This window comes from Lonchura striata, chromosome 13, assembly GCF_050655825.1.
Source record: "Lonchura striata isolate lonStrDom1 chromosome 13, ASM5065582v1, whole genome shotgun sequence".
Taxonomy (NCBI): domain Eukaryota; kingdom Metazoa; phylum Chordata; class Aves; order Passeriformes; family Estrildidae; genus Lonchura; species Lonchura striata.
The window spans coordinates 5,083,696-5,108,004 of record NC_140715.1 but is presented as its reverse complement, the minus strand read 5'-3'; the positions used below and the strand labels follow the sequence as shown (position 1 = coordinate 5,108,004).

The 24,309-nt window shown below is 50.0% G+C and overlaps 1 protein-coding gene across 3 annotated transcripts; it reads left to right on the top strand.

Moving 5' to 3' along the window:
- CYSTM1 (cysteine rich transmembrane module containing 1) lies at positions 1-22,999 on the top strand. Of its 3 annotated transcripts, none has more exons than XM_085590998.1 (3): positions 1-133; positions 10,790-11,031; positions 22,542-22,999. In XM_085590998.1, the coding sequence occupies exons 2-3, from the start codon at positions 10,809-10,811 to the stop codon at positions 22,646-22,648; spliced, it is 330 nt and encodes a 109-aa protein (XP_085447124.1). In that variant the 5' UTR covers positions 1-133; positions 10,790-10,808; the 3' UTR covers positions 22,649-22,999. The 3 variants fall into 3 exon arrangements, with proteins under 3 accessions (XP_085447124.1, XP_085447123.1, XP_085447122.1); XM_085590997.1 differs by lacking the exon at positions 1-133 and adding an exon at positions 166-484; XM_085590996.1 differs by lacking the exon at positions 1-133 and adding an exon at positions 9,805-9,857.
- Positions 23,000-24,309: the final 1,310 nt, after the last annotated feature.

Below are 24,309 nucleotides of genomic sequence, written 5' to 3'. Positions count from 1 at the left end.
GAGCGGGGCCGCGGCTCCCAGCGCTGCCCGGTCCGCGGGGAGCGCGCTGCTGCCCGGCCGAGGCTGAGCGCGATCCCGGGCGGGTGGGCACGGGTGGCACTGATGCTGAGGCTTACTTCGTGTAGAGCAAGAGGTATGGCAGCACTCGGGGTAAAAATAATAGTGCTGCATCGCGTGTTTTAAAGCCACTGTGGTTGTCCTGGATTTGTGCTGTCTGTTCTATAGCTGAGGACGCCTCATTTGGATAATTAAATGTCATGGTGAAATAGGAGAATGAGGGAAGGAGTGCACTTCTCTCCTGTCTCTGCCGCATGGATGTGCCAGCCCTTCTGACGGCAGTGAGCAGCCCCGCTCTGTCCAGGCTACTGCCAAGACCTGTCCCACTCATCCCAGCTTCGGGTTTAGCTTTATCTGAAAGGGAAAAAAGAGGTGCTTTGTGTGCCTGTACTACGAGACGTGTGTGAACAACCTGACTGTAAATAGGGTAAGTCTGGGTAAGGTAGTGAGTGTGGGTGAGTTATAATGACTGTGCTGAGCAGCTGCCTTCTTGTGCTGTGTAAATACAGTGATAGGATACAAGGTGTGGGAAGTGCTGCTGTGCTAGCAGTGGGGTTTCTCATCAGTTGCTTAAATAATAAGTGACTCTTCCTAGAAGTTTTTGATGATGATAATAATAATATTACTATATCAGGTAGACTGAGGAGGAGGCTGAAAACACTGAGACTTCATAAATTTTTCCAATCGTATTTCAGTGCTTTTTGGGGACAGTCAGGGATTAATGTGCATGTTAGATAATAATCTTCTACTGCGCAGAATAGTGGTTTTACCAAGCACAGGAACTTCTGCAGCACAAAGTCTACTGCACTCTTCCCCTTATCCACATGTTATAAAGGCCATCTTTGTTAAATACTGATTTGTCATTCCCCAAATGGTGTGAGAGCTGTAAGTGATAATCTGCAGAGGCTGGTGGGTGTCCTTGCAGCAGAGGTCGAAGAGGAGACTGTCCTGTAAAGGAGTGGCTCTGACAAGGGTGGGGGCTCTGTGTGTCTGAGCAGACCCTGCGAGGCAGTGCCCTGGTGTCAGTCAGAACAGAGAGCTCAGCTGTTCTGCTGCCCTGTGCCCACCAGGTCCATGCTACATTTAAAACTGGGAGTGGTTTGCTGCTCAGAAAACCAGAGGTGTTCAGTGAGTGTAAGCAGAGATGCTCCTGTAGCATTGTCCTGGGATGACAGAGAAGTACCTGGAGGTCTTTGTGTGCCATAAACAGAAGAGCTGCCTGTTCTGGGGTGCTTCTGTGCAAGATCAGATTAATATGTTACCTGATTTTTTTTTTCCTACGAGGTCAGGGCAAGTTTGTATAACTGGATGTTCAAGAAACAGGTCTGCATTTCTCCTGTCCCCTCTTTGTGATCGCTCTGTGGCACAGCTGGAAGCTTGTCAGGGTTTCCTGAAAATTTCTCGTGGGAGCTGGAGCCTTGAATGGGCAGATTTACTCATTCTCTTCTGTCAGTATTGATATTTTCTACTCTCTGGGCTGCGTATCCTGCCTTTCTCAACTTCCTGCTGCTGACCTCAAACCCCATGGCTCAATGAGTAGAAAATAGCACTGTCATTTCTGGGAAGAGGGGAAGATAGGAAGGAGCACGAGTCATTCAAGCAGACGGTCAGTATTGCCAGGCCTGGCATCCAGCCTGTGAGCCTCCGAGCCTGCTCAGCCCAGCGTGGGAGAGGCTGCCTTCCCCAGAATTCCTGGTGAAGTGCTTGGCTTCACACCCCTGCTGAGGGGCAGGCAAATGCTGGGCTACCCTCACAGCTGTATCCTAGGAGCTCTTTCCAGCTGGGACCACCTTGTGTGGAATTGCCATCACCACCTTGTCCTGGGAGGGAGCAGTGCTGTGCTCCAGTGCTGCCCACAGCTGGTTGGAGTTGCAGGAGCTTTGGGAAATGGACTTCCTTGGAAGCAGCTGGTCTGCTGTATTCCTTGTGCTGAATAAAAACTGCTGTTTCTGTCAGTGAAATATCAGAGAGAGAGATTTCCACGCTAGGATTATAATGTATTCTTGAGGTATTATTTGGTTTTACCAGCTACTGAGGGCAGTCCTCTGATATGTGGAAGTTTTTCAGCTCCTGACAGGGTAAGGCAAAGGCTTCCATGGTTTAGTGACCACTGGGAGAATGTGGGAGCAGCCTGTGACAAGCAGACATTAAAGATGATTTTTGCATAGGCCCTACAGGCAAAGTAAAGCATCATGTTAGAGCCACATGAAAGATGTGGAAAAGCAGAAAAAGTGAGAAAACATTGAGGTGGGTGGAAAAATTTCAGTCTCATTCCATTTTCCAGCTTATCATGGAAATCTCTTTCTGAGTAATGAGATCTCAGCTGTAGAAAATGCATGTATTTCTTTCTGCACACAGCAACACAGCCTGCCTTGGGAGCTGTGTGCTGCTACCACTGTGCTTCTGCCTGAAGTGTTAGAAAATCATCGTGCTCTGGGTGGTATCTCCCACTTAATCCACTAGTGTTTCAGAGCTGGGGAAGTTATCCTGAAAGACTGCTGCTGTTCTATAGCTGGAATGCTGCCAGAACACCATCTGAATAACATACAAATCTGTGCTTACTAATTTTCTTGCCAAACTGTTTGTTTCACGTTCTCTTCTCAGTTAGACCAACAAAGCTGCTTGCTTTAACTGTTATTTGCAGGTCTAGTTTTACCTGGCAATCAGATGTTTTCATTGAGTTTTTTGTTGTTTTGGTATTTGTTGCACCTTAAAACAGTCAGTACACCACTTTAACAGCAAACTATAGTCGTGTATTCCAGGAATTATCTAAGGCAATGCATTATACAAAGACTTGAACAAGAGCAGTGCATGCAAAACCATTCAAAACCTGAAATCAAGATGTTGATGCTTCTCTCTGAAATTATTTATGTAAAGGACTTCACTTTTTGGTGTGTTTTGCCACAGGCACACATGCTGTACATGGGCAGTCTCGCCTGGTGTGTCAGCAACAAGTACCATGGCTGACACCACCTGAGGGGCTGCCAAGTGATGCTTTCCAGCTTTGTAATTGTTAGTTCCTGGTGTTAAAGTATATTTAATCTAAAGATTTTCTACAACCTTTCATCAGATGTCTGAAAAACTGGACAATTTCCTCCCCATAAAGTTGCAGTTCATGTAATAACAGTAGCAGGGTATTTGATATGGATTTTTTTCCCACTAATGTTTTTATTGTAGGAACAATGTCAGCTTCATACTTTCCTTCTGCCATGCAGAACATGTAGGTAGACAGTGGGTGGGCAGTAAGTGATGGGTAGCATCACATCTGAAGAGGTTTGTGTGTTGATAACAATTGATGAGACATTGAAATTTGTCTAAAGAAGGAAAATCCTAGCATGCAATCCTGTGTGGGTGTGAGGGTGCATTGGTAAGAGTTCTGTGGAGATCTATGACTGTGAAGCTTCACAAGGGATGTTGCCTCTGAGGCAAGAATTGTCAGCACAGCAGCCCTTTAGCACTGATCAAACCCTGGTTTCTGAAACCAAAGTCACCTGGAAATGTGCAAATCCATTGTGGTTTTGCCAAGAAGGCAGGGCAGACAATGGGACTGGGGAGCTGGGACAGTTTGTAGAGACACCAGCATCAGCATCAAACATAATTTGCACTTTCTATTTTCACACATGGGCAGACTTCAGCTCTCTGGAGGGCTTGGAGGACACCAGGAGGAGGGAATACCTGGCTCAGAAAGGTTAAATGCTTGTTCATCCAAACCACTGTTCAGTGCACAGAGCTGCCTGATCCAGTGCTCCAGCCACATGAGCAGCAGCAGTTGTTTTGTGCAGGAGATGTCTGACAGCCACTCAACTAAACATAAAAAAATGCCCCTCTTCCTGAGGACTGTGAATGTCCTGGAGTCCAGGACACCTCCTAAGGAAATGGGCTTGAACAGAGAAGTAGGTTTTAGCTTTTCCTTTTACAGAACAAAACTGGGCTTTCTGCTTTTGCCTAGACCTGCATTTTGGAAATTAAAGTGGTTTCAAACAGCATTTGTCAGAAAAGGTGGGGGCAGCTCTTGTTCCCCCTCACCTATTAGTCTAGGCTGATGGAGCTACCTGGTGAAGTGGGAGGGCAAACCAGGGAGGAAGCTTTTCCTGGAAGCAAACTGAGCAAGAATGGAATCTTTTACAATAGCTTTCACAATCACTAAATGGAGCTGACAAATAAGCTGGTAAGAGGGAAACATGGAGCCAATGCCATTTAAAAGCCACTTGTGCTCTTTTTCATTTGGATACTGTTCATATGAAATGTAATTTAAATGCTAGGCTGGTTGCCAGGAGCTGGATTGTTGATGTTAAATGTACTTTCCATTAGACCTCTGTATTGGAAAACTGCTTCCTGGCGCTGCAGGCACTGGAAGGGGTGGGTTATATCAGGATGCCCCAGTTGTCCTTCTCAGGCTCTGGCCTCTCACCATGCCCTCCATCTTCATCTCTGCAAGGACCAGCTGAATCAATAGCTTCCATACCCAAAACATGATTCCTCCTGACCACAGCAGCACGAAGTGCAATGTTTATTCTGCTGTCCTAAAAACAAGCAACTTCTCACCTTTAAATTCCAGAAATCTGCTAATTGCTTTTGGGCTGTTGTGGGGAGTTTTTTTTCTGTGTTCCAGACTGCTAATTTTCTTTGGTTTGTTTGTTTGTTTAATTTAATAATCCCCCATTTGTTTTCATAAGGGTGTTTCTTGCACTGTTCCCTATGCAAGAGAAGGTGTTTCACCCTGTTTCAGCACCCTGGTTAGATTGTTCTCTCACCTCACATGCACAGTTCTGTATTTAATGGATTCACCTGCACTGGAGATTGCATTTGAAGGATCTGACTTGCAGGCAGCTGTCCATAGTGACTGGTGTTTCTTTGCAGGTGGATTAGTAACTGTGAACACCTACTGTATACAAATGCAGATGGTTTTATGTGTGCTTTCCTCAGTTTTGCCAAGGCCACAAGGTGCCAACAGGTTGAAGCAGATTCCTACTGCTCTCTCATCATTTGGGCAATAATTATGGTGGCCATAATTAGTCTGACCTCAAGAGATGTCTGGGAGCGTCAGCCTTGTACATGGCCTTTTGGAGGGGGGAAAAGGATGAAACTGGGTCATCTTGGCAGGCTCTGAGGGGTCTTTGGGCACCCCTTGTGCTAACAGAAAAGCATTCTTCCAAAATGCTTCCCCTTATTCTCTTCATTCTTGGTTGTTTTCGTGCATCATGTTACCTCCTGACCAGAAGTCCTCCCTGTCCAGGCCCCCAGGCTGGGCCATAGGGCTGCACTTATGGAGTGACCTAGCCAAAAGTCATCTAAATTAGGCTTCCTGACATTTTTTTTCCTAGTTTTAGATGTGGCTATTTGTGGATGGTGAGACTTCCCCAGGTTGAAACCAAGGCTGTTTTCAGAAACTGTGTGTTGTCACTTGGGTGAGCTGTACGTGTGCAGTGACAGGCTCTACAGGAGCTATTCCCACTTGGAAGGATCTCGCAGTTGCAATTACATACAGTGCAACTTGAGCTCTGTTTTTAGCTTGATGGATGGCAAGAGCTGCCCTGGGAGTGGGCTGGGAAAGGGGTGGGAAGGAGGAGACAGCTGGGGCACAGTGCAGAGAGAGTCTGCCTGCTTCCTCCTAGACAAATGTGACGCTAAAAGGCACAGCAATGGCTGGAAAGAAAAATCAAGGAATGTTGCAGGCTCTGTTGAAACACAGTCTTCAGCTCAGAAGAGGTGCCTGAAGAAAGAAAAAGATAATAAATTCATGAGTGTGCTGGAAGAGGAGGATCAGGAGCAATGACTAGTTCTGTAGCAGCTGCCTTGGTTTGCTGGCCTTGTACAAGGCAGTAAGTGTGAAGCAATCAGTTTTTTCAAAGCCTAATGGTGAAATTTGTTTCTCTAAGGATTGGTTGCCGAAGTAGACAAGCTGAATATATATATGCATGTAGTGAATGCAAAGTATTATAGTTCTGTACTTGCACCTTTTGCTAAGCCTTAGCTAGGCTACAGCTGTAGAGGGACTGATATTCTCCCATAGGATGGTGGTTCTTGCCTGTTGGTACCTCTCTGTGTACATGCACATCTGGTGTCATGTGCATTTTCTATACAACACCCTACTTCAGTGACTTTTGAGCAATGGTGCAGCCTTCTGGATAGAGTATGATAAGCAGCTTATTTAAAAATGAAACCCTGCTGTTGGGGTAGGGAAAATAATGTTTGCTTAGCAGTGTGGAACAGAGGAGTTTGAATATAACTTAAGGCAACAATGATATACCAGTGAACTTGCACCTTAGCAAAAGAACTGGTGCTGTGGGGAGGAGGAATAGGAATGTGGTTTGCCATTCTCTTCAGATGGATTAGCAATTTCTCTGTTGTTAAGCAGCAACAGACAGGGCAAATGCTTAGTGACAGTCAAGGAAGTCTCTGTTTGCAAGGAAATCTCTTTGTGAAGCTGTCAGGGACCATTGAGCTCTGTAGTGGCTCTTCCTGCCGGATCTCCTGCAGTGCCATGGAAAGCAAAGGGCTTTACTGATGGTTGGCTTCTTTTTTTTGAGCTTTGCCTGTGAGAGGTGCTGACCAGGAAAGCCACAGATACCAGTTCTGATGCAACATCACAGGGGTTGGTCCTGGTTGTAGCTCACACAGAATTACTGGTCGGGGTGAGAACCCACAGCAAAGCTTGGTGATACGTTTGACTAAGAGCTCAGGTATGTCTCTGAAAAGTATCTGCTTCATTATTCAAAGCCCTGCCATGCAAACACATACCCATGTGAGTAAATAGGGCTAGGAAGTGTGTAAAGTCATGTATGAGGTCATGAGGCTGAAGGAAATCTCAGTGCTGTCACATAGCTCAAAAAGGGCAAGTAGGGATGTGTGTACGTGTAGCAATCTGGCAGTGAAACTGGGGGAAAGGAAAGGTTCTTTCCGAGACCTTAGGTTCCACAGCTACCACCTGGGTTTGCTGATTGCTTTGATGAATTCTTCAGGAGTTTCCTCACTCATTACAGACAAATCCCCAGTGGCTGCTGAAAGTGTTCATGCTGGACACTCTCTTTTATCTCTTGCCTAATCTCAGTTATGTTACTTTACCCTCAGTTGTGGAATATGCTCTTCTTAATCTCCATCTTTTCCTCTGTTCTGTTGTTCTGCTGTCTCTGCCCAGGCATCTGTACAGCTGTCAGTAAGCTGTGGCCAGTTTTCCCCTCAGTACCTCTCCTGTATCAGCAGATGGAATCTCAGTTACTGCCTCCACTCCAAACCTGCCTTCTCTTTAAAAACTGTTTTGACATGGCTAACAGGAGCTGGTAAACAAAGAACATGAGTTCTTTCTTGTTCCCTATGCTGCCACTTCCCTGTTTGCTCTAGCCACTGGATTTTTAACTCCTGACCATTTCACAGACATTTCTGCAGAGCTGCTGATGGTGCAGGGTTTTTTTTGTTCACCCCCCATGTCTGTAGGTTTTAACCAGGCTGTCTTATTGCCTCACTCTTTCAGGGGTTTCTGAGCTTTACCAGGTACACCTGATCCCCACCCATGTCAACCCTTTCTGCAGAGCTGCTTTGTTACCTGTGTGGTTCCACTGGCTCCAGAGGGATTCTGGCATGTTCCTGTGCTGGGTGCTTGCACAGAGGCCAGGCAGGCTCCCTGCTTGGCTACCAAAGGGAGTGAATAGCCAGTCCTGATGGAGAAATGTGGCCCCCAGTGGTCCCAGCACGAGTCCCCATGGTAGGGGAGCAGTGGAATGGCTGAGTTGGTTATTTGCTGACTGAATTTGAGTTCACAGCCAGCTGAAGAATCACAGCATCTGTTAAACCTTGCTTCAGCACTAAAATACCACTTATACTGAATGTAGATAAATTAATTTATGCATCTGAAGGGACAGAAGGGAAGACTGACCTTTGCTGGAAAGGGTGGGCTGAGTTGATCATCCTCTTGGGCACAAGGATTTTGAAAGACTGAAGAGATCCATGTGCATCTGCTGGAGCTGTACAGTGCTCATCGAAGCAAGCTAAGCCCAGGGAGTTCTTAAGGTTTATGAGCAAAACATAGTCTGTTGTTTGCTGCCTTTGAATACCGTGTGTGTGTGTATATAAAAACACATGTATTTGTACCTAGGGTGTGAAATTACACCCTTGAACAGAGAAGGGGGACATGGAGGGAGAGGTTGTCCCCTGGCCAAGGAGAGGCTGGAGCTCTTTGATCTGGAACAGGGCATTCCCACATGCCACCTCCCTGGTTTGGTGCATCCCTAAATTCAGGAGGGTGCCCTCCTGCAGTCACCCTGATGGGGCAGGAGGCAGTTTTCCACAAGGCAGGCAGCAGAGGATCCCCCTGTGCCAGGAGCAGGCATGGCAGCTGTACAGTGGGTCAGGGAGGCTGAGCAAAGCAGGGTTGGCTGGGCCATGTCTGGGCACCACATGGTTACTCTGCAACATGCAGTGGTCTCTGGGTACACACACACACTCACTCTGGCCTTGTTCTTCACTGGAAACTTGGTTTTGGATGTTATTTTGGGACGATTTTCTGGGTTAGATGAGCATTAGTGGCCTGGTATGTCCCAGTTTGCTAATTGATTGCATTGAAGTGAGTTGTAGGGATTGCTGCCTGCCTTTCCCTGCCTCCCCAAGGAAGAATTTCCTTGCTGGAGACTTGGTAGGGGCATTGCATTGCAGTGCAGTGGTTAAAGAGTCTTGAGTTAAGTTTATATGTGCTTGTCAGTTTTAAAGTGAGCAGTTAAGTGGTCTGGCTGGCCTAGCAGTGGGGGAAAAAAAATCCAATCAGTAAGTAAAATTCCTGTAATCCCTGGCATTTGGTTAAGCAGTTAAAACTCTTGACAAAGCCATTAAAACACATTGTCTGCAGGGTATAGCACTGCCTTAGAAGTTAGCTGGGACAACTTCTTTTTGAGGGGAAGAGAAGGGACAGACACTGATCTCTTCACTCTGTGACAGGACCCAAGGGAATGGCTGGAGCTGTGTCAGGGCAGGGTTAGGCTGGATATCAGGAAAAGGTTCTTCCCCCAGAAGGTAAAGAGAGCACTGAACAAGGAATGGTCACAGCCCCAAGGCTGCCAGAGCTGCAGGAGCTCTTGGACAATGCTGTCAGGCACAGGCTGGGATTGTTGGGGTGTCTGTGCAGAGCCAGGGGTTGAACTGGATGGTCCTTGTCCAACTCAGCATGTTTGTGATGCTGTGAATGTGCCTGGCACGCCAAGAGGAGCGCTAGGATGAATTCAGGTGAGTGGCAGCTGCAGCCTGTGAGCCTCAAGGGCTTCTCGGTGTCCTCCAGGGCGGGCCGGCAGCCGTGTCCCCTTGGAGCAGCCCCGGATCGCGGGCACTGGGATCGGCCGGGCTGTGCGCGGTGCCCCTTGGCACCGTCGTGCTGGCGACCTCCGGGCAGGAGCAACGTGTAAACAAGCGGGAGCCTTGGGATCCTTCCTCGGGGAGGGACAGCGGGCGCTCCCAGGCGATCAGACAGCAGGCTGTAAACAAGCAGCTCCTTCCAGGCTGCCGGGGACTGCGGCAGCTGAGCACAGCCCCCGCGGCCGGCCCGCCTGCCCGCTGCATCGGGCCGAGGTGAAACCCTGCGGCTGCGGCAGCCCGAGCTCGCTGGACGTGCCCGTGAGTCTGCTGCCCGGCCCCGAGAGTGGGAGCGCGGGGCTGAGCACGCAGCCCAGCCCGGCTTCGTGCCCATCCCAAAGCAACGCCATCCAACGGGGATCCTGGCCCTGCTGGCCAGCCTCTCCCACTGCCAGCCAGCAGCAGCAAGCCTGGCCGAGGCAAATTATGCTCCTGGTATTTGTCCCTGTGGCATGTGGGAGGAGGTGTGTAGCAAAGGGGAACTGGTGATCTGTCTGCACCCTGTAATAGGGGAAGGAAATAGCAGGGTACAGCTGCTTCAGGCAGGAAGGTTCCTGAATTTGTAGGATATTAACATACACTTCTGCTTCTCAGACAGGGAGAAGCTTCAGGAGCCTGATGTAAGAAATGGTTTGCTTAGTCATGCTGCTTAGAGGTTCATTAAAATTGCAGTATTGTGATAGTCTTGTCTTCTGATGGCTGTGCCATGAGTAATACATGACATGGGTTTTATGAGCATCAACTCTCCAAGGTGTTTTTAATGTTGCTTTTTGAATGAGGCTGAGCCCAAGGCCCTAATTTTTTGTGGGTGCTTAATGATTCGGTTTTGTATGGCTGGAAAACTACACAACGTGCTGGGGTACAGTGTTATCAGGAAATTATTCACATACAGCCTTGCTCCACAGTGGTCTGGAGGCTTTAACAATTAGCAGAACTGAAATGGACATTTGAGTTCACTCCTTCTCCTGTCAAAGCTATCAAATATGCCTGGAACAGGCAGCACTTTTCCATCGTTTTCCTTTCAGATATTGACAGAAACATGAAGTAATCACTTCTGGATTACTCTTAAAAGCATTTTAATCGTGAGTGGAAGCAGAGGTTTTTGCTTTGCGGCTGCAAGACAGGTCTTACGGTGAATAGCTGATGCAGGACTGGAAAGCAGCATGTTACTCCTGCTCAGCTAAAGCTGTGTCACTTAGAAAAATCACTTCAACTCCTTCCATGCCCCTGCCCTGTGATAGGGTTAAAATTAAATTTGCTGCTTGACTAGGTATTTTGAAGTCTGTTCCTCACACAGCATAGGGCCTTTGGAGAGCAGTCTGACATGGAACTCGTATGGTCACGGATGAGCAGACAAAAGCAAACCAGTTGTCCTGTTTGTTTCCTTCCTTTGCAGGGCAGATTCTGCATCCCACATGAGCTACGATAATCCTCCACCGTACCCCGGCCCGGGCCCGACTGCCCCGTACCCCCCCTATGCACAGCAGCCAGGGGGCCCCCCCGGCCCCTACCCCGGCTATCCCCCCGGGCCCTACCAGCCAGGCCAGCCAGGCTACCAAGGATATCCCCAGTATGGATGGCAGAACGCACCTCCACCACCGCCAGGACCGGTGTACGCAGATGGGCCGAAAAACACAGGTATGGTGGCAGCTGCAGCACCGTGTCAGGGCACTGGTTTGCCTCACGTGAGTACACACTGACCTTGAAATGAAATGTTCACCAGCACCTGGCCCTCATGACCTTGGAAAAGGCAGAGACTTGTTTGAAGTGGCCATTTTGTTTACAGCTTGTTTTCATGCTTTATTTTGCTGTAGTGTCTCTCACACTTCTCTCTCTGGTTGTTGGAGAATATTGCTGAACATCCTTAGTGCAGATTCCTCAAGGGAATCCTTATGCTGAGGTTGTTGCACAGGCTTTAGATTTGCCACAACTCTCATTCCACCTGTCTCTTGGTTGATGAGTTTCAGCCAAAGGCTGCACAGTTAAAGCTCATAATATTCAAATGTACAATTCTCAAATAATGGGCCTCGGTTTTTTGAAGCCCATCAGTATCTGTCCAAGTGATCTACTCATTCCTGGGCATTTTATTTTTTTCTGAAGTTATTATCATTCTGTGGAAAAACCCAGATTTCTGGGGAAGGGAGGAAGGATTACGTACCTTCCCTCTGGCAGCTGGCTGATCCATCTGTGTGCCACATCCCCACGGAATGGCACATTGGTATGCCCTGGCACCCACACCTCTCCTGGGGCTTGCTGCAGGCTCAGATTGACAGAGCAGAGGCAGAGAAGATGATTAAAGGACCACAGCTTCTCCTTTCTATGAGGGGAAGCTGAGAGAGGTAGGACTGTTTAGTGGGTTTGAACAGTCTGGTGTGGGTCTATCAGGAGAGCCTAAATTTTAGCAGTGAACAATTGGTGTGAGTGAATAAGAACCTGAATTGATGGCAAATCATGAGTTCAACTTCCTCTGTAACAGAGTGAGAGCCCTGCCTTTGAGGAGGAGGCAGCAGCATGGTGATGCTTCCCACCACTTCCACCACATGGACTCAAAGTGTAATCAGGGGTTTCCCTGGGGTTTTGGGGTGGCTAAGAGATGTTTCTTAATGCTAGGCAGGGGACAACTCCTTGTATCCCATGTTGAACATCTTTGGTTGATGCCACTTTTGCCTTTTTGCTATAGCCACACAAAGGGATGTGCTGGCAGAGGCTGAGGGGAGATAGGGGCTGTGGCTTTGAACAGTCTGGTTTTGAGACAGTTCTGCTGCCTTGGAAACTTGAAGGATCTCATATCGAACAGGATCAGGGAGCTGATGACACTGAGTGTCCTCTGCTCACAAACGTGGAGCAGCACAAAGAAATTGGAGGGGACAAGCAGTGACGTGTTTGAGTATCTTTCACTGAGAGCACAGGCTTGTTCTGCAGGAGGTTTGATTTTGTTAAGCCTAAGCTAACACAACTTCAGCTCTGCAGAAGCAGCACTCTAACCCATAAATCAAAAACCTTTGGTAAGTCTTGTCCTTGAACTGCTTTCTTGCAGCTACAGGTGGTCTCTGAACCCACCCTGGGAGCCTCTAATTTGTTCTGCTTTTGCAGAAGTAGATGTAAAAAAGTGATAGAATTACAGAATGGTTTGAGTTGGAAGGACTTAAAGATCAGCCTGTTCCAACCCCCTGCCATGGGCAGGAACAACTCCCACTATCCCAATTTGCTCCAAGCCCCATCCTGTCTGGCCTTGAACAATCCAGAGATGGGACAGCCCACAGCTTCTCTGGGCACCCTGTGCCAGGGCCTGCCCTCCCTCACAGGGAAGAATTTCTTCCCAATATTCATCTAACCAAGTCCTTCCCAGGGCTGCTTTCCATCCATTCTCCACCCAGCCTGTGTCTGTGCTTGGGATTGCCCCCACCCAGGTACAGGAGCTTCTGTTTGGCCCAGCTGAACTTCATGAGGCTCACATGCCCCCACCTCTTCAGCCTGTCCAGGTCCCTCTGGATGGGACATATTTATTTTAAGCATGTTTATTAATATCTGCAAAGTGAAGTCAGGGCTATAACTTTGCATTTGTCTGCAAAAGCTTTCTTTTTCTTCATTCTCCTTCTGTTAAACACCATCCACCCCGCCCCTTGCTCCTTTTTTTGCCAGTCAAAGTGGAACTTGATCTTTGTCCTCTTGCACTGTAAAGGAGCTTTCAAAGGGGCTTTGTTTAAGAGCTCCAGGAGTGTCTAGTTTAGAGTGGATGTCTCTAAAAAAGCTAATTTTTTTCTAAATCTGTTACACTAGTGCTCTGTATCTGTTGGTGTGGCTGAACTGCTAATATAAAAAATTTGCATTTAAATTTAATCAAGACACTGCAGTCAGCCTAGCTGGTCTTCATGTGGCTTGTCAGTTCCTGTGGTGTTTCCAAACAATTATCTGGGAAGAGCTACTGTGTGGATGCTTTCCTTTCAGAGTGGATGTTTTGCTCTCCTATGTGACTTTGCTTAACCTAATGAATTAAGCTACTCCAGGTAGTACCTTAGTATTTCTGAGCAAATGTGTCCACAGTGAAAGCTAGGAAATTTGCTATATTTTAAATTCTGTGCTTTACATTATTTTACTGTGTGGGCAGACTGCAAAGCGGGCTCTTATGTTGTAGATCAAAGCCAATGTGCTAATGCTAAAGTGTGGAAGTAATTATGTATCATATTTTGGTCTTGAGTGGATCACACAGATTGAAATAATTACTGTTGAGCTCTCAGAATCTGATGGTAAAGTAGCATTTTATGGTGATGGTGTTGTTTCATCTTAATTTGTAGCCTCTCAGGAGTAGCAATAGACATAGCCTGTCCACCTGGCCCTTGGAGAAGTAAAGAAACCTCATATGCCTCACGCTCTGTATTAAAGCTGCATCTGAGATGTAACAGGGAAGCAGCTTAACCTGAGTGCTGCTAAGGGTAGGGAAGAGAAAGTTCTTGCTCTTCAGTGAGCAGTGACTCTGCAACAAATAGGTGAGAAAGGGATGTCACCACCTTTTCAGTATGCCATTGAGCAGGGGGACAACTAAAGGCTTGTTGGAGAATTCTGCAGAAGCTGCAGTCCAGAACAGCTCTGAACAAGGAGGACGTGTGTGTTCCCCTCTGGACTGTCTGTGCAGGATTAGCCAACCACGAGGATGTCTGGGGTGCAGAAATCAGCTTGTGGTTATGTGTTACAACAGTGGTGGAGGCCATATGACTGCCGTGTGGCCACCCCCACAGGGCACTGTGGGACAGGGGGACTGCAGCTGATCCCAGAGTTCCATGTCCCCTTCTCCCAGGGGGGATGGAGTACAAGCTTGCACACCCCAGCCACCTCAGGGTGTGAAAGTCCTCAAAGCAAATGTTTTTTCTCCACATAAAGGAGCAGCAAGCTGGCAGAGCCACTGGTGACTGGCTGAGGTGGCACAGAAGCCCTCATGGGTTTGTTTTTTTGGATGGATGCTTTTAGGCTTCACCAGGTTACTGATATCAAAGTCTCCAAAGAAACCCGAGGTCTCACATCTTGCTAGGACTGGCAGCTGACTTGGCTGTTGTTCATTAGAAATAAACAGCTTGCCCTTTGCCTTTAGAGATGATGATGTGTATGCTGAGCCTGAGGGACATTATTCTTAATGGAGTCTGATTCAGCTTCCTAGCTCTGGGAACTGACGTGCTGATCCCTGTCTGCAGCTTCCTGCTGCAGAGGCTGAGGGCTGACTCCGTGTCTGTCCACACAAAGTCCATGTGGGTGAAAAATGAGAGTTCCAGGAACAGGGCAGATGTGCCACACAGTGCTTAGTGTGGGTAGAAGGAACCTGCCTGCCCCAGAACAAAGCTGGGAAACACACAGCTTTAACAATGTGGTTCCTGTGTGCAGCATTGTGCAGGTAGCAAGTTCTTCTTTACAGCAGGGGCTTGCTTAAGAGAAAAAAAAATACCTCATTCCCCCATAAGGTATGAGACAATATCTCATTTCCCCACCAGTATTTTCATTATTTGTTATCAGCTGGTGTAAGGAAACCACAGTAACTGCTGACTGGTCAGGTGGTACTTTCTTGTCTATGTAAATTAGAGGTGAAATGTAACACAGCTGATAAAGGTATACTTTAAAAAGAAGTAGAATGAGCCAAAGTACAAGGTGACATGCTAATTCTAAAAGCAGAAGCTGATGCTAGCAATGTGAGCAGTTTTATTTCTACCCCCCTCCCCACTGATACATGCCAAGGTAATGGATGAGGCTATGCCATGCTGTGCCAGAGGGAACCAGGCTCTGTCAGCAGGCACTGAAGGCAAACAGAGCTCAGGATTGCGTCTGAGCCGTTGTACACACAGGGTGGAAATCTTATTCTGGAAGTTGATTACTTGTAGCAAAGCCGGCTGCGATAAGAGTAATAGTCACAGTGATGCTGTCTGCCTCTTAATGTTTGTCCAGCTGCAGGATAAACAGGTCACCAGGATACAGGCACTGCCTGCTGCTGCAGGGCTGGTGGGCTTTCTTCTTTATCTGTCGCTGTGGGGAAAGGAAGGGACTGGAATCATTCTGGTGAGCCTCTCCAGTGCCTTTCAGTGGATACCCCCTTGTTTCCCAAACCGTGTAGAGCTGAGCCTTCCCCAGCAGGAGTTAATTTGGAGGGACAGGCTTTCTCTCTGTCTGTTGACCCTTTTTCTAAGTAGTCTGTCAGAGTATTTAGTTTAACTGTTCCTGTACCTTCAGGACCTGCAACTCCAGATGCTGGAGTCCTGCCAAAAAAAAAATTAAATCTTACTTGGCAGTTGTCCTCTTATCTGCTTCTTATTCTTTAGCGTGCTTTGAAACCCAGCATTCTCTCCTCCAGGACTGCTGTATCATCCCTCCCTCTGTTCCTGACTGCACAAACAGCAGGTGCTGTTGGCTGGCAAATAGTCCTGGGGCTGCTGTCTAAGCTCACCTTCACTGCTTCTCACCCCCAAGGAGATAGTAATCTGATAAAAAAACTGATGCAAAGAAAATTATTCCCAATTCAGGTCCAGTATCTGAAATCATGCTTCAGACTGGTCTCAGGAGGGCAAGGCTGGCTCCAGTGTGGGCTGATTGAAATGAGACTGCTGTTCCAGTCCTTGTCAGCTGGCACCAGGCTGGGTGAGGAGCAAATCGTGCACAGCCTTTTCCCAGCCCTGCACAGATTGTGGGACTTGGCCCTGTGGGGCTGCACAAGGAGGATCTCACTGGGGCAGTTCTCTTTTGCTTTAAACTGGGTTTTGTCCCTCCTCCTGTTAGTCACCCAGAAGTCAACTGCAAGACCCTTGTGAGATGAAGTTTCTGCTCTGTAAATCCCTCCAAGCCAGGTCTTGTTTAACTCTAGGACTGATGATGATTTTCAGTGTAAGCACTGACACAGGCTGAGGATTGTGCTGTTCTTAGCCCTACAGCTGACTAGGTTAAAAACATCTTGCCTTAACAGGAAACTAAGATTTTACTAATTTAAAAAATGTCAGAGGAAATTCTCAAAATCTGTAGTTTTGGAGATGTCTCTCATCTGTTGTAGTCTAGAAGCAGGCTGGAGGGTCTGAAGCCCTCAATTATTGTACATTTTAGTTGAGGGAGAGTTTATTTCTCGTATGACATGTCTCCTGTGCACTTTCTAACCTGTGTGCTGGGTTTTTTGTGCTTTGGATAGCTGGCTGATGCCTGCTGACATCCTGCCGAGACCCGAGTACTCTACAGAAGGTGTGCTGACTCCTGTAAGGAATGCTTGTGGTTTTTAGAGAGGTTGAACCCTTCCCAGGCACATTGATACACCATAAATGTGACTAGTATCACTTCCATTATCTCCAAGATCTCTTAATCTCATCCCTGTGTGTTCAGGTGAGGAATATCTTTTCCAGCCCTGAGCTCAGCTGCAGGAAAATCTTCTGCCTGGTTCCTGCTGAGCCCGAAGCCGTGCCTGGCTCCCAGGCTGTGTGTGAGAGGGGAACAGCTTTGCCCAGTGCAGCGTTGGCTCTGGAAAATGCTCACTTGGCTCGCCTGCCCAGTGATTTCCCTGAAATGTGTGGCCTGCTCAGCTTCCTGAAAGCTGAAACAGCTCTCTGGGGTGAGCACGAGAGCTGCTCGGAGTTACGGGAACAGAAAGGCAGGAATTTTCCAAACCTGCTGAACCAGGCATGTGGCCGTGGAAGAGGGCAGGTCTGATACCTGGTCAGAGTAGTTGTGGATCAGTTGTTTCTGCTTGAGCCCAGGCTGAAGTCTGGGCTGGATCAGCAGTGACTGACTGGTGGCAGAGGGGATTTGCAGGTGGAAGTGTCTGTACTCTGAGGTATTTTCATTCCATGACACTTGCTTTCTGCTCAGGTGGCTCTGGCAGTAGCCATTTGTGTTTGGAGCTGGGCGTTGTGATTTTTTTTCTGAGCATTTTGCAGCTTTGGAAGTGGGTTGTTGAATTTCCATCTGGCTCTGGTGTCTGTTTCAGGTATTTCCTGAAATCTGAGTGTGGTCTCGGTAGAGACTGTGCACACAGTGAAAACCTCTGGGGCAGGAAGGAGTTGGGGGGCTGGGAAATAACAGGCCTGAAGCTGTTAGGCATGAGCAAATACCCTCAGAGAGGAGAAAGAACAATTAAATGCCTTCCTTGCCAAGGGAGTTAGATCTCATCTGTGCCCAGGCAGTGCCCTGGAGGCCTCATGCAGAGAACAGCCTTGGTGGCAGCTCATATGAAAGTTTAGTCCCTGTTCCCCAGTCTTGCAATCTCTTCTTCTGCACTTGCTGCCTGTGAGGGGTTTATTTCAGAAGTGGATGTCTGGGAGGTCATGGCTGGGTGGTCCTTCCTCCTGCAGCTCAGAGTCTGCAGACCAGAGTGTGCACCTCCAAGAGGGGCTCAGGGACATTTCATTTCCTGTTGCTGTCACTTCTGCATCCCTTGGATGTACTTGTGCTGACTTTCCCTTCTCTGGCCTCCATCCTGAACAGAAAAGCTTTCCAAGGACCTGGGTAAGAATGGTTTGAAGGTAAAAGCAGATGCACAGGCTGACCTGACTTAGCAATCTGCTGCAGACAGCACAAAATCATTCTAAGTGGTGGTGAGCAAGATTTCTTGCTTGCTGAAGAAAAGAAAACAAAGCTCTTGGTGCAGAAATGGACTGTGATAAAACCCACTTAAATGACAAGTGGGAAGAGGCTTATGAGTCCCTTCTCTGCTGTGCACCCCCTCCCAGATGAGACTCTAGAATTAAGTAATACTCCTGCTCTGACCAGCTGTTCCCATGGCAAGCAGCCATTCTGATGCCACAGGAAGGATTTTGGGGCTGCAGAAGCAGTGATTGGTAAATTACCCACTGCTGCTTCCCCTCACGTGCCCCAGGCCTTGCCTCGTAGCCAGGAGTGCAGGTGAGGGGTCTGTGGTGGCACACAGCTGGGCCAAAGGAGAGTGAATGTCAGGACACTGGGATTTGAGCCCTCCCAGAGGGTGGTGGGTGCTGGGCTGTGCCCTCCACCTCCTGCTGCCCAGGCACTGAGCCTGCCCCTTGCTGCCTCTGTGCCTGGATGTCATTCCTGTCATACCTGGGATACCCAGGCAGGGGCCTGGCCCTGTGATTGCACCAGCACTCCTGGGAGAGCTTGTGGAGCTCAGGGGCTCTCAGGCACCATCACAACCCCTGTGTAGGTGAGGTGGTACCTTGGCAGTGGTGTCTGTGTCTGGATCCTGGCAGAGGATGGACTCATTCTGGCATCAAAGCCCTTGTACTGCAATCCTTGTAGACCCTGTAAAGCACTGCAGTCAGGGACATTGCAGTCTTAAGATCACGATTTTAGTTTATGCCAAACTGGGTGAAAAGTACAGCTCATTCCTTTCCTTCATGGAGCTAATGATTAACGTATTAATTAGGTGTGAGAAGAAACAAAATGTATATGCTCAAGATAAAGTAGACTGTACATGAAATAAGAAGGTATTATAGTATTTGTTTTAAAAACAAAGTGGGAGTTATTTGAACAGGTTTGTGCAGGCCACTGCTGTGTGATTACAGGGAGTGATACCATTTTCAGGGTAGGCATGATTCATTGTGCTTTACACTCTTTAAGGCTGATTAGGAGGTGGGAGGGTCTCTTAGTTTATACCTTCTCCCATCCTGTGTTAGGAAAAGCAATGAATCCATCAAAAATGGAGCCTACAACTGAGTGCTGTCTAGTGCCTCCAAGAGAAATCACCCTTGTTTCTCTTCTCTTTGGGACCATCAGGTTTCTGTTTGTAGTGACAAGGACCCTCTGTGCTTTAGGAGGTGGTTGGCATGCCCAACCTTGGCCAAAAGAGAGGCACAAAGCAGCTGATGAGGTCCCCAGTAGGGCTCACCATAGAAAACTGGATGGCTTTAGCTTGAAGGCACTCAGACACTGAAGAATCTCACAAAAGCCACAATTCTCTTCATTGGGGGATTTTAGATTGGGTTTGGATATGGTGTTTGGGGGGGGGGGGGGTGACACTGTGTTTGTACAGCACTACTGCATGGACTGGGAGGAGTGGGTGAAGCTGCTACCACGTGCTCCTGATGTCCTCAGGTACTTGTGTCACTCTGTTAGTGCCCAGAAGCCAATGGTCAGGTGTCCAAAATGAGCAGATTGGTGTAGGGTGTCTCCAGGTAGGTGAGAAGCTGGGCTGGAAGCAGTTCATCCAGCCTGTCTTTGAGCTGGCTTTCAGCTTGCATGCTTTGGTAGCTGTAACTGGACAGCTGACCTCCCTTTGGCTGTCCTGCTCTTCTCGTGTCCTCTGCAAGCCCCACGCCCAGAGCAGAAAAGGTGTTTAATGCTGTATGTCTGTGGTTAAAATCTCTCTGGCAATTTGTGTGGTGACAGCAACAAAGCTGCAACTCCTGAAGCATTGATGTGGCTTCAAAGAAAGCTTCACAAACTGTGAGGAGGGGTGGCTGTCCCTCTTCAGAGCCTTGCCCAGATGCTCTCCAAGTGTGAAAGCTCCAGTGTTGATGGTGTGCACACTCAAGAGTGGCAGAGCTGCCCTCGAGACTTGCTCTCCTAGGAGAGCTCTGCAGTGGAAGGGAGCAGCCTCTCAAATGTGTATTTCAGGTGTTGTCTTTGGGGCATTCATTGGACTTGGAAGGTGAGTGGGTTTGTTGAGGTACCACAGCTGTCTGCCATGGCAGAAAACCACAGCTTCTTTTCAGAGGGTTTCTAAAGAAAGGTGTTTTTACCACAATGTGCTGCTGGTTTAAATGGCTTCCAACTTTTAGCAGAAGAAAGGACACATGAGTGCTGTTTCACTGTTTCTAACAGAAAGGCTCACCCCAAACCCAGGGTGAGTCCTGGAAAGACCTTGACATGGCTGCTGCCCCAGCTGTTAGTGGGCAGCTGTGCGTGTCCTTTGTCCAGCCCCTTCCAGCACAAGCCATGGCAGCAGTGCCAGGGGCTGGCTGACAGGGACAGGGGTGATGCCCATGGACACTGTGACCCCTTGTGCAGAGGGCAGCGTCCAACACGAGCCAGCTGAGAGCCATGGGGAGAGCGCCCAGCTCCCTGTGCACAGGCCCAAGCTTGGGAAAGCCTTTTCCTTCAATATTTCAGCAAGTGTTTCATAACAGCACTTTTTACGTGCCTTGAACATGCTTTGTTGGCTGTCCCTGACACTTGGCTGTAGCTTAAAACTTCTAATGGATTAATCATAAATAATTCAGGCAGACACTTCTCACAGTCTTGGACAGCTGATTCTAACTGGGACAGTTAAAATCACTCCTCCTGCAGTGTGGATCTGGATGTCTCTGGGGCCCTCAGTTTTGGGTATGGCAATGCTCTGGCAGCAGCAATCCAGCTCCCCATGGCTCAGAGGTGGGACAGCTTGAACCTGACAGCTGGTGGGAAGCCAGGGCTGTGTCAGGGCTCCAGCACAGGGATGTCACCATCTTACACAGGACTCTTGGAGCATTTGATTTGTGTTTTGCCTCCACTTGGTTGTAACAGGACCTTCTTAGAGCAAACAAACACACCAAAGAGCTGCTTGTTTAGAGCTCCTGGATCCACAAGGTAAATAAAGCCCAGACCAAGCCCCTGGGTCACCTCTCCATGGAAAACAGGCAGAGGACAAGCTGCTGACACGCTGCTGTGTAAGGTCAGGGCTCCAAGCCTTCATGTTGTCTTTGCAAGTCTTCCAGGCGTAGCTTTGAGTGCAGGGAGGAGAGAGAGGCCTGACCAAAGTCCTGCCTGCCATGTGACATATTCCCCTTGGGATAGGATGGGATGGGTCTGTGGTCCACCCTTTCAGGGGGATGAAAGAGGCAGCCAGGCTCACAAGTCACGGGCCTTGTTCTGCACTCCTTGTGGCCCTGGGCACAGCCCTGCCCTGGGGACAGGAGGCTGTGCAGCCTCCCCCTGGCAGCAGCACAGGGAGCCGGGTTTCCACCAGGTCCTGCTCTGCTCCTGCTGGGAGGTGCCAGCCAGGGCTCTGCAGGGGTGGGCAGGGACAGCAGCTCCTGAGGGAGGAGAGTGCGTGGCACCTCTCCTGCTCCAGCACAGCTTGTGGCAGCACTGGCACCTCCTCCCGGGGCTGAAGGGAGAGACATTCCATCCTGACTTCCTTGAGCAAGGCCTGCAGGCGCTGTGGCTGAATGGTGAGAGGGAAGGGGGACAGCAGTGCTGTGCTGGTGCAGGGGCTCCCCTGGAGCTGGGCTGTGCCTGGGCTGAGGATACCTCTTCTCCTTTATTCCTTTGATGAGAGGGAATCTGCGTGAGGCTCCGGCACAGGCTGTCCCCAAGCACAGACATTTGAGGGGTACTGGATTCCCCCTCTCTGCCTCACTTGGTGTCAGGTTTGTAGCATCATGTGAGCTGGAGCACATCATCCTCTGCCCATGCTCTGCAGAGCTGAAGTAGTGACTGGGGAGGGGTTTCCTGGGCTCAAAGCAAGCTCGTGGGAGAGCCAGGCTGGTGCCATGAGCTGTGTCCTGCCCAGGCTTCTGCCTGCCTGGCTTGGACTCCTGTGTGAGGGCACGTTTCCCACACAGACCACAGCCATCAGAGCCAAGGAAGCTGTCAGGAAGGACAGTCACTTGCCTGCCCTCAGACTGATGCAGTTCCAGGTGTGGCAGCCTGGGCTCAGGGAGCAGGAACCAAAGATAAACTGTTCCCCTGTCCTAATGGGCCTCAGGAGCTGGCACAGAGACTGAGCAGCACGCTGGCCTCAAGTAGGAGACCCTGCCTGGAGAGCTCCACCCGAAGCTGGGGCTCCCCTGTGTGCTCAAGCAGTGTGCAGTGAATCCCAGCAGAGGGCCAGGAGCCCTGCCAGAGATGCTTTCTGTCTGTGAGGTGATATCTGGAGCGTTTGGGCCCCTGCCCCTTGGCCCAGTGGGGTGTCACTGCACTGCCACCTGCTAGCCCGTGCCTCGGGTGCTGAGCTGACAGAGCTGGGAGTCCCCTCATGTGCAGGAGGGACACAGAGCTGGAACAAGGACTGATCCCCGTCAGGACGAGTCCCTGCCCTGTCATCCCAGGGAAGGAGGCAGTTCTGTGTGTAGCTGGAGCAGTGCTGGGGAGCAGCTCCTCCTTCGAGGGGGCTGAGCAGTGCCAGTCTGGGCGGACAGGCTGCAGAGCTGCCCTGGGGCCGGGCCACCCCTGGTTCTTGTCCCAGCCCGTGCCGTGGCTGCGCTGCTCGGTGCCTCACAGCCGCTCTCTGCCCGCAGTGTACGTCGTGGAGGAGCGGCGGAGGGACGACACGGGCGAGAGCGCCTGCCTGACGGCGTGCTGGACCGCGCTCTGCTGCTGCTGCCTCTGGGACATGCTGACCTGATGCCGCCGCCGCCCCGCCGCTCACCGAGCGCTCTGCAGCCTCCCCACTCCTGTCCCGACTTCTTTCTGTTACTGTAATCAACGCTCTGCTTTGCACAGCCAAGAGTTCCCGTCTGTCCGTCCTAGCGCCTTGTCGGGGTGGGGGGTGCACTCCTTTATTTTAGTAAAGGAAAAAAAAAAATCCCTTTTTAACATTTCTAAGACTTTTGTTGTAACTTTGAAGAATGTGCTAATGGTGTATTTCAGCCAAGGGCATTCTGATGAAATGTATATTTACCAGTTGAGATTTTCCTAGCCCTAGAGACGAAGACGTACGCAATAATTAAAGCCAACAGTTGATTTTTCTTCACTAGGTCCCGGCTGTTTCAGTGAATCTGTCTGCAGGGTGGGCATCCCCTCTGGTGCTGTCTTTGGCCTCCTTGGGGCACTGACTCTTTAGGTGGGAGTTCTTGGGCACTTCCAAGCCCCTCACTGCACACAGGGCAGCACAGTTGGGTTTTTATCCTTAAGTTTTTCCCTTCTGGAACCAAGGCCCTCTCCAGCAGCTCCTGGGACAGCAGAGCTGGGAGAAGCACAGGCTGGGCTGCTGCGTGTGCCCCAGCAGCTCCTGATCCCAGGCTGTGATCCATCATCCCACACTGCAGAGCAGAGGCTTGCAGGAGGTAAATTAATGGGTGAGAAGAGAAAAGCCATGGATTAATCTAGTGCTGAGGATTTAGAGCTGAAGCTGTTCCATGGCACGCCTGGCCAGAAAAGGAATACAAAGCTTTTGTTTGCAGAAAAGTGGGGAAAACCTGCTGCTGGTTCCATGGGGGTGTGTCCCACCCTGCTGCTCCCCCAGCCTTGGAGCAAAACCCGCCTGGTGTCCTGACACACACACCAGCTCTGCCTGGCACTGCCTGGAGAGCCCCCAGGGACCTCGCCCTGCTTGCCAAGGACATTGCACTCGCTGTCCCTTGGTCGTGCAGCCTGGGGGCTCGGTGCAGCTCACTCTGGGCCCAGCAGCGCAGTCTGGGGCAGGCTGGTGTGTTTGGGGCTGATGAGAGTCGCTTGCACTTCCCTGTCCCCAGGAGCCTTCCGGGGGCTGCCCCTCTGCCGCCGTGAGCTCCGTCTGGGGCCTGGTTCCCAGAGGTCCCTGCCCTGGGAATGAGCGCTGCCACCTTCCCCGTCACCTCCGTGGCAGCTGTCAGCAATCGGGAGTCCCTGGCTCACCCTCCGTGGTGGGGGGAAGGTGGGGCGGCGATGGGCCAGCCCAGAGTGAGAGAGCGCCCGTGCGCCTGAGTGACAGCGGGGCGGCAACGGCGCCGGGAAACGCCGGGATACCGGGAGCCTCTGGAAGCGCCGGGAGAGCGGCGGGGCCGGGCCCCTGCGCTGCCCACAGCGGCCACACGGCGGCGATGTCGGACCGCGCAGCGCCGGGACAGCGGGAACGGAGCGGGAACGAGGGAATGGAGCGGGACAGCAGGAATGGAGCGGGAATGAGGGAATGGAGCGGGAACGAGGGAACGGAGCGGGAACGAGGGAATGGAGCGGGAATGAGAGAACGGAGCGGGAGTGAGGGAACGGAGCGGGAACGAGGGAATGGAGCGGGAATGAGGGAACGGAGCGGGAACGAGGGAATGGAGCGGGAACGAGGGAATGGAGCGGGAATGAGGGAACGGA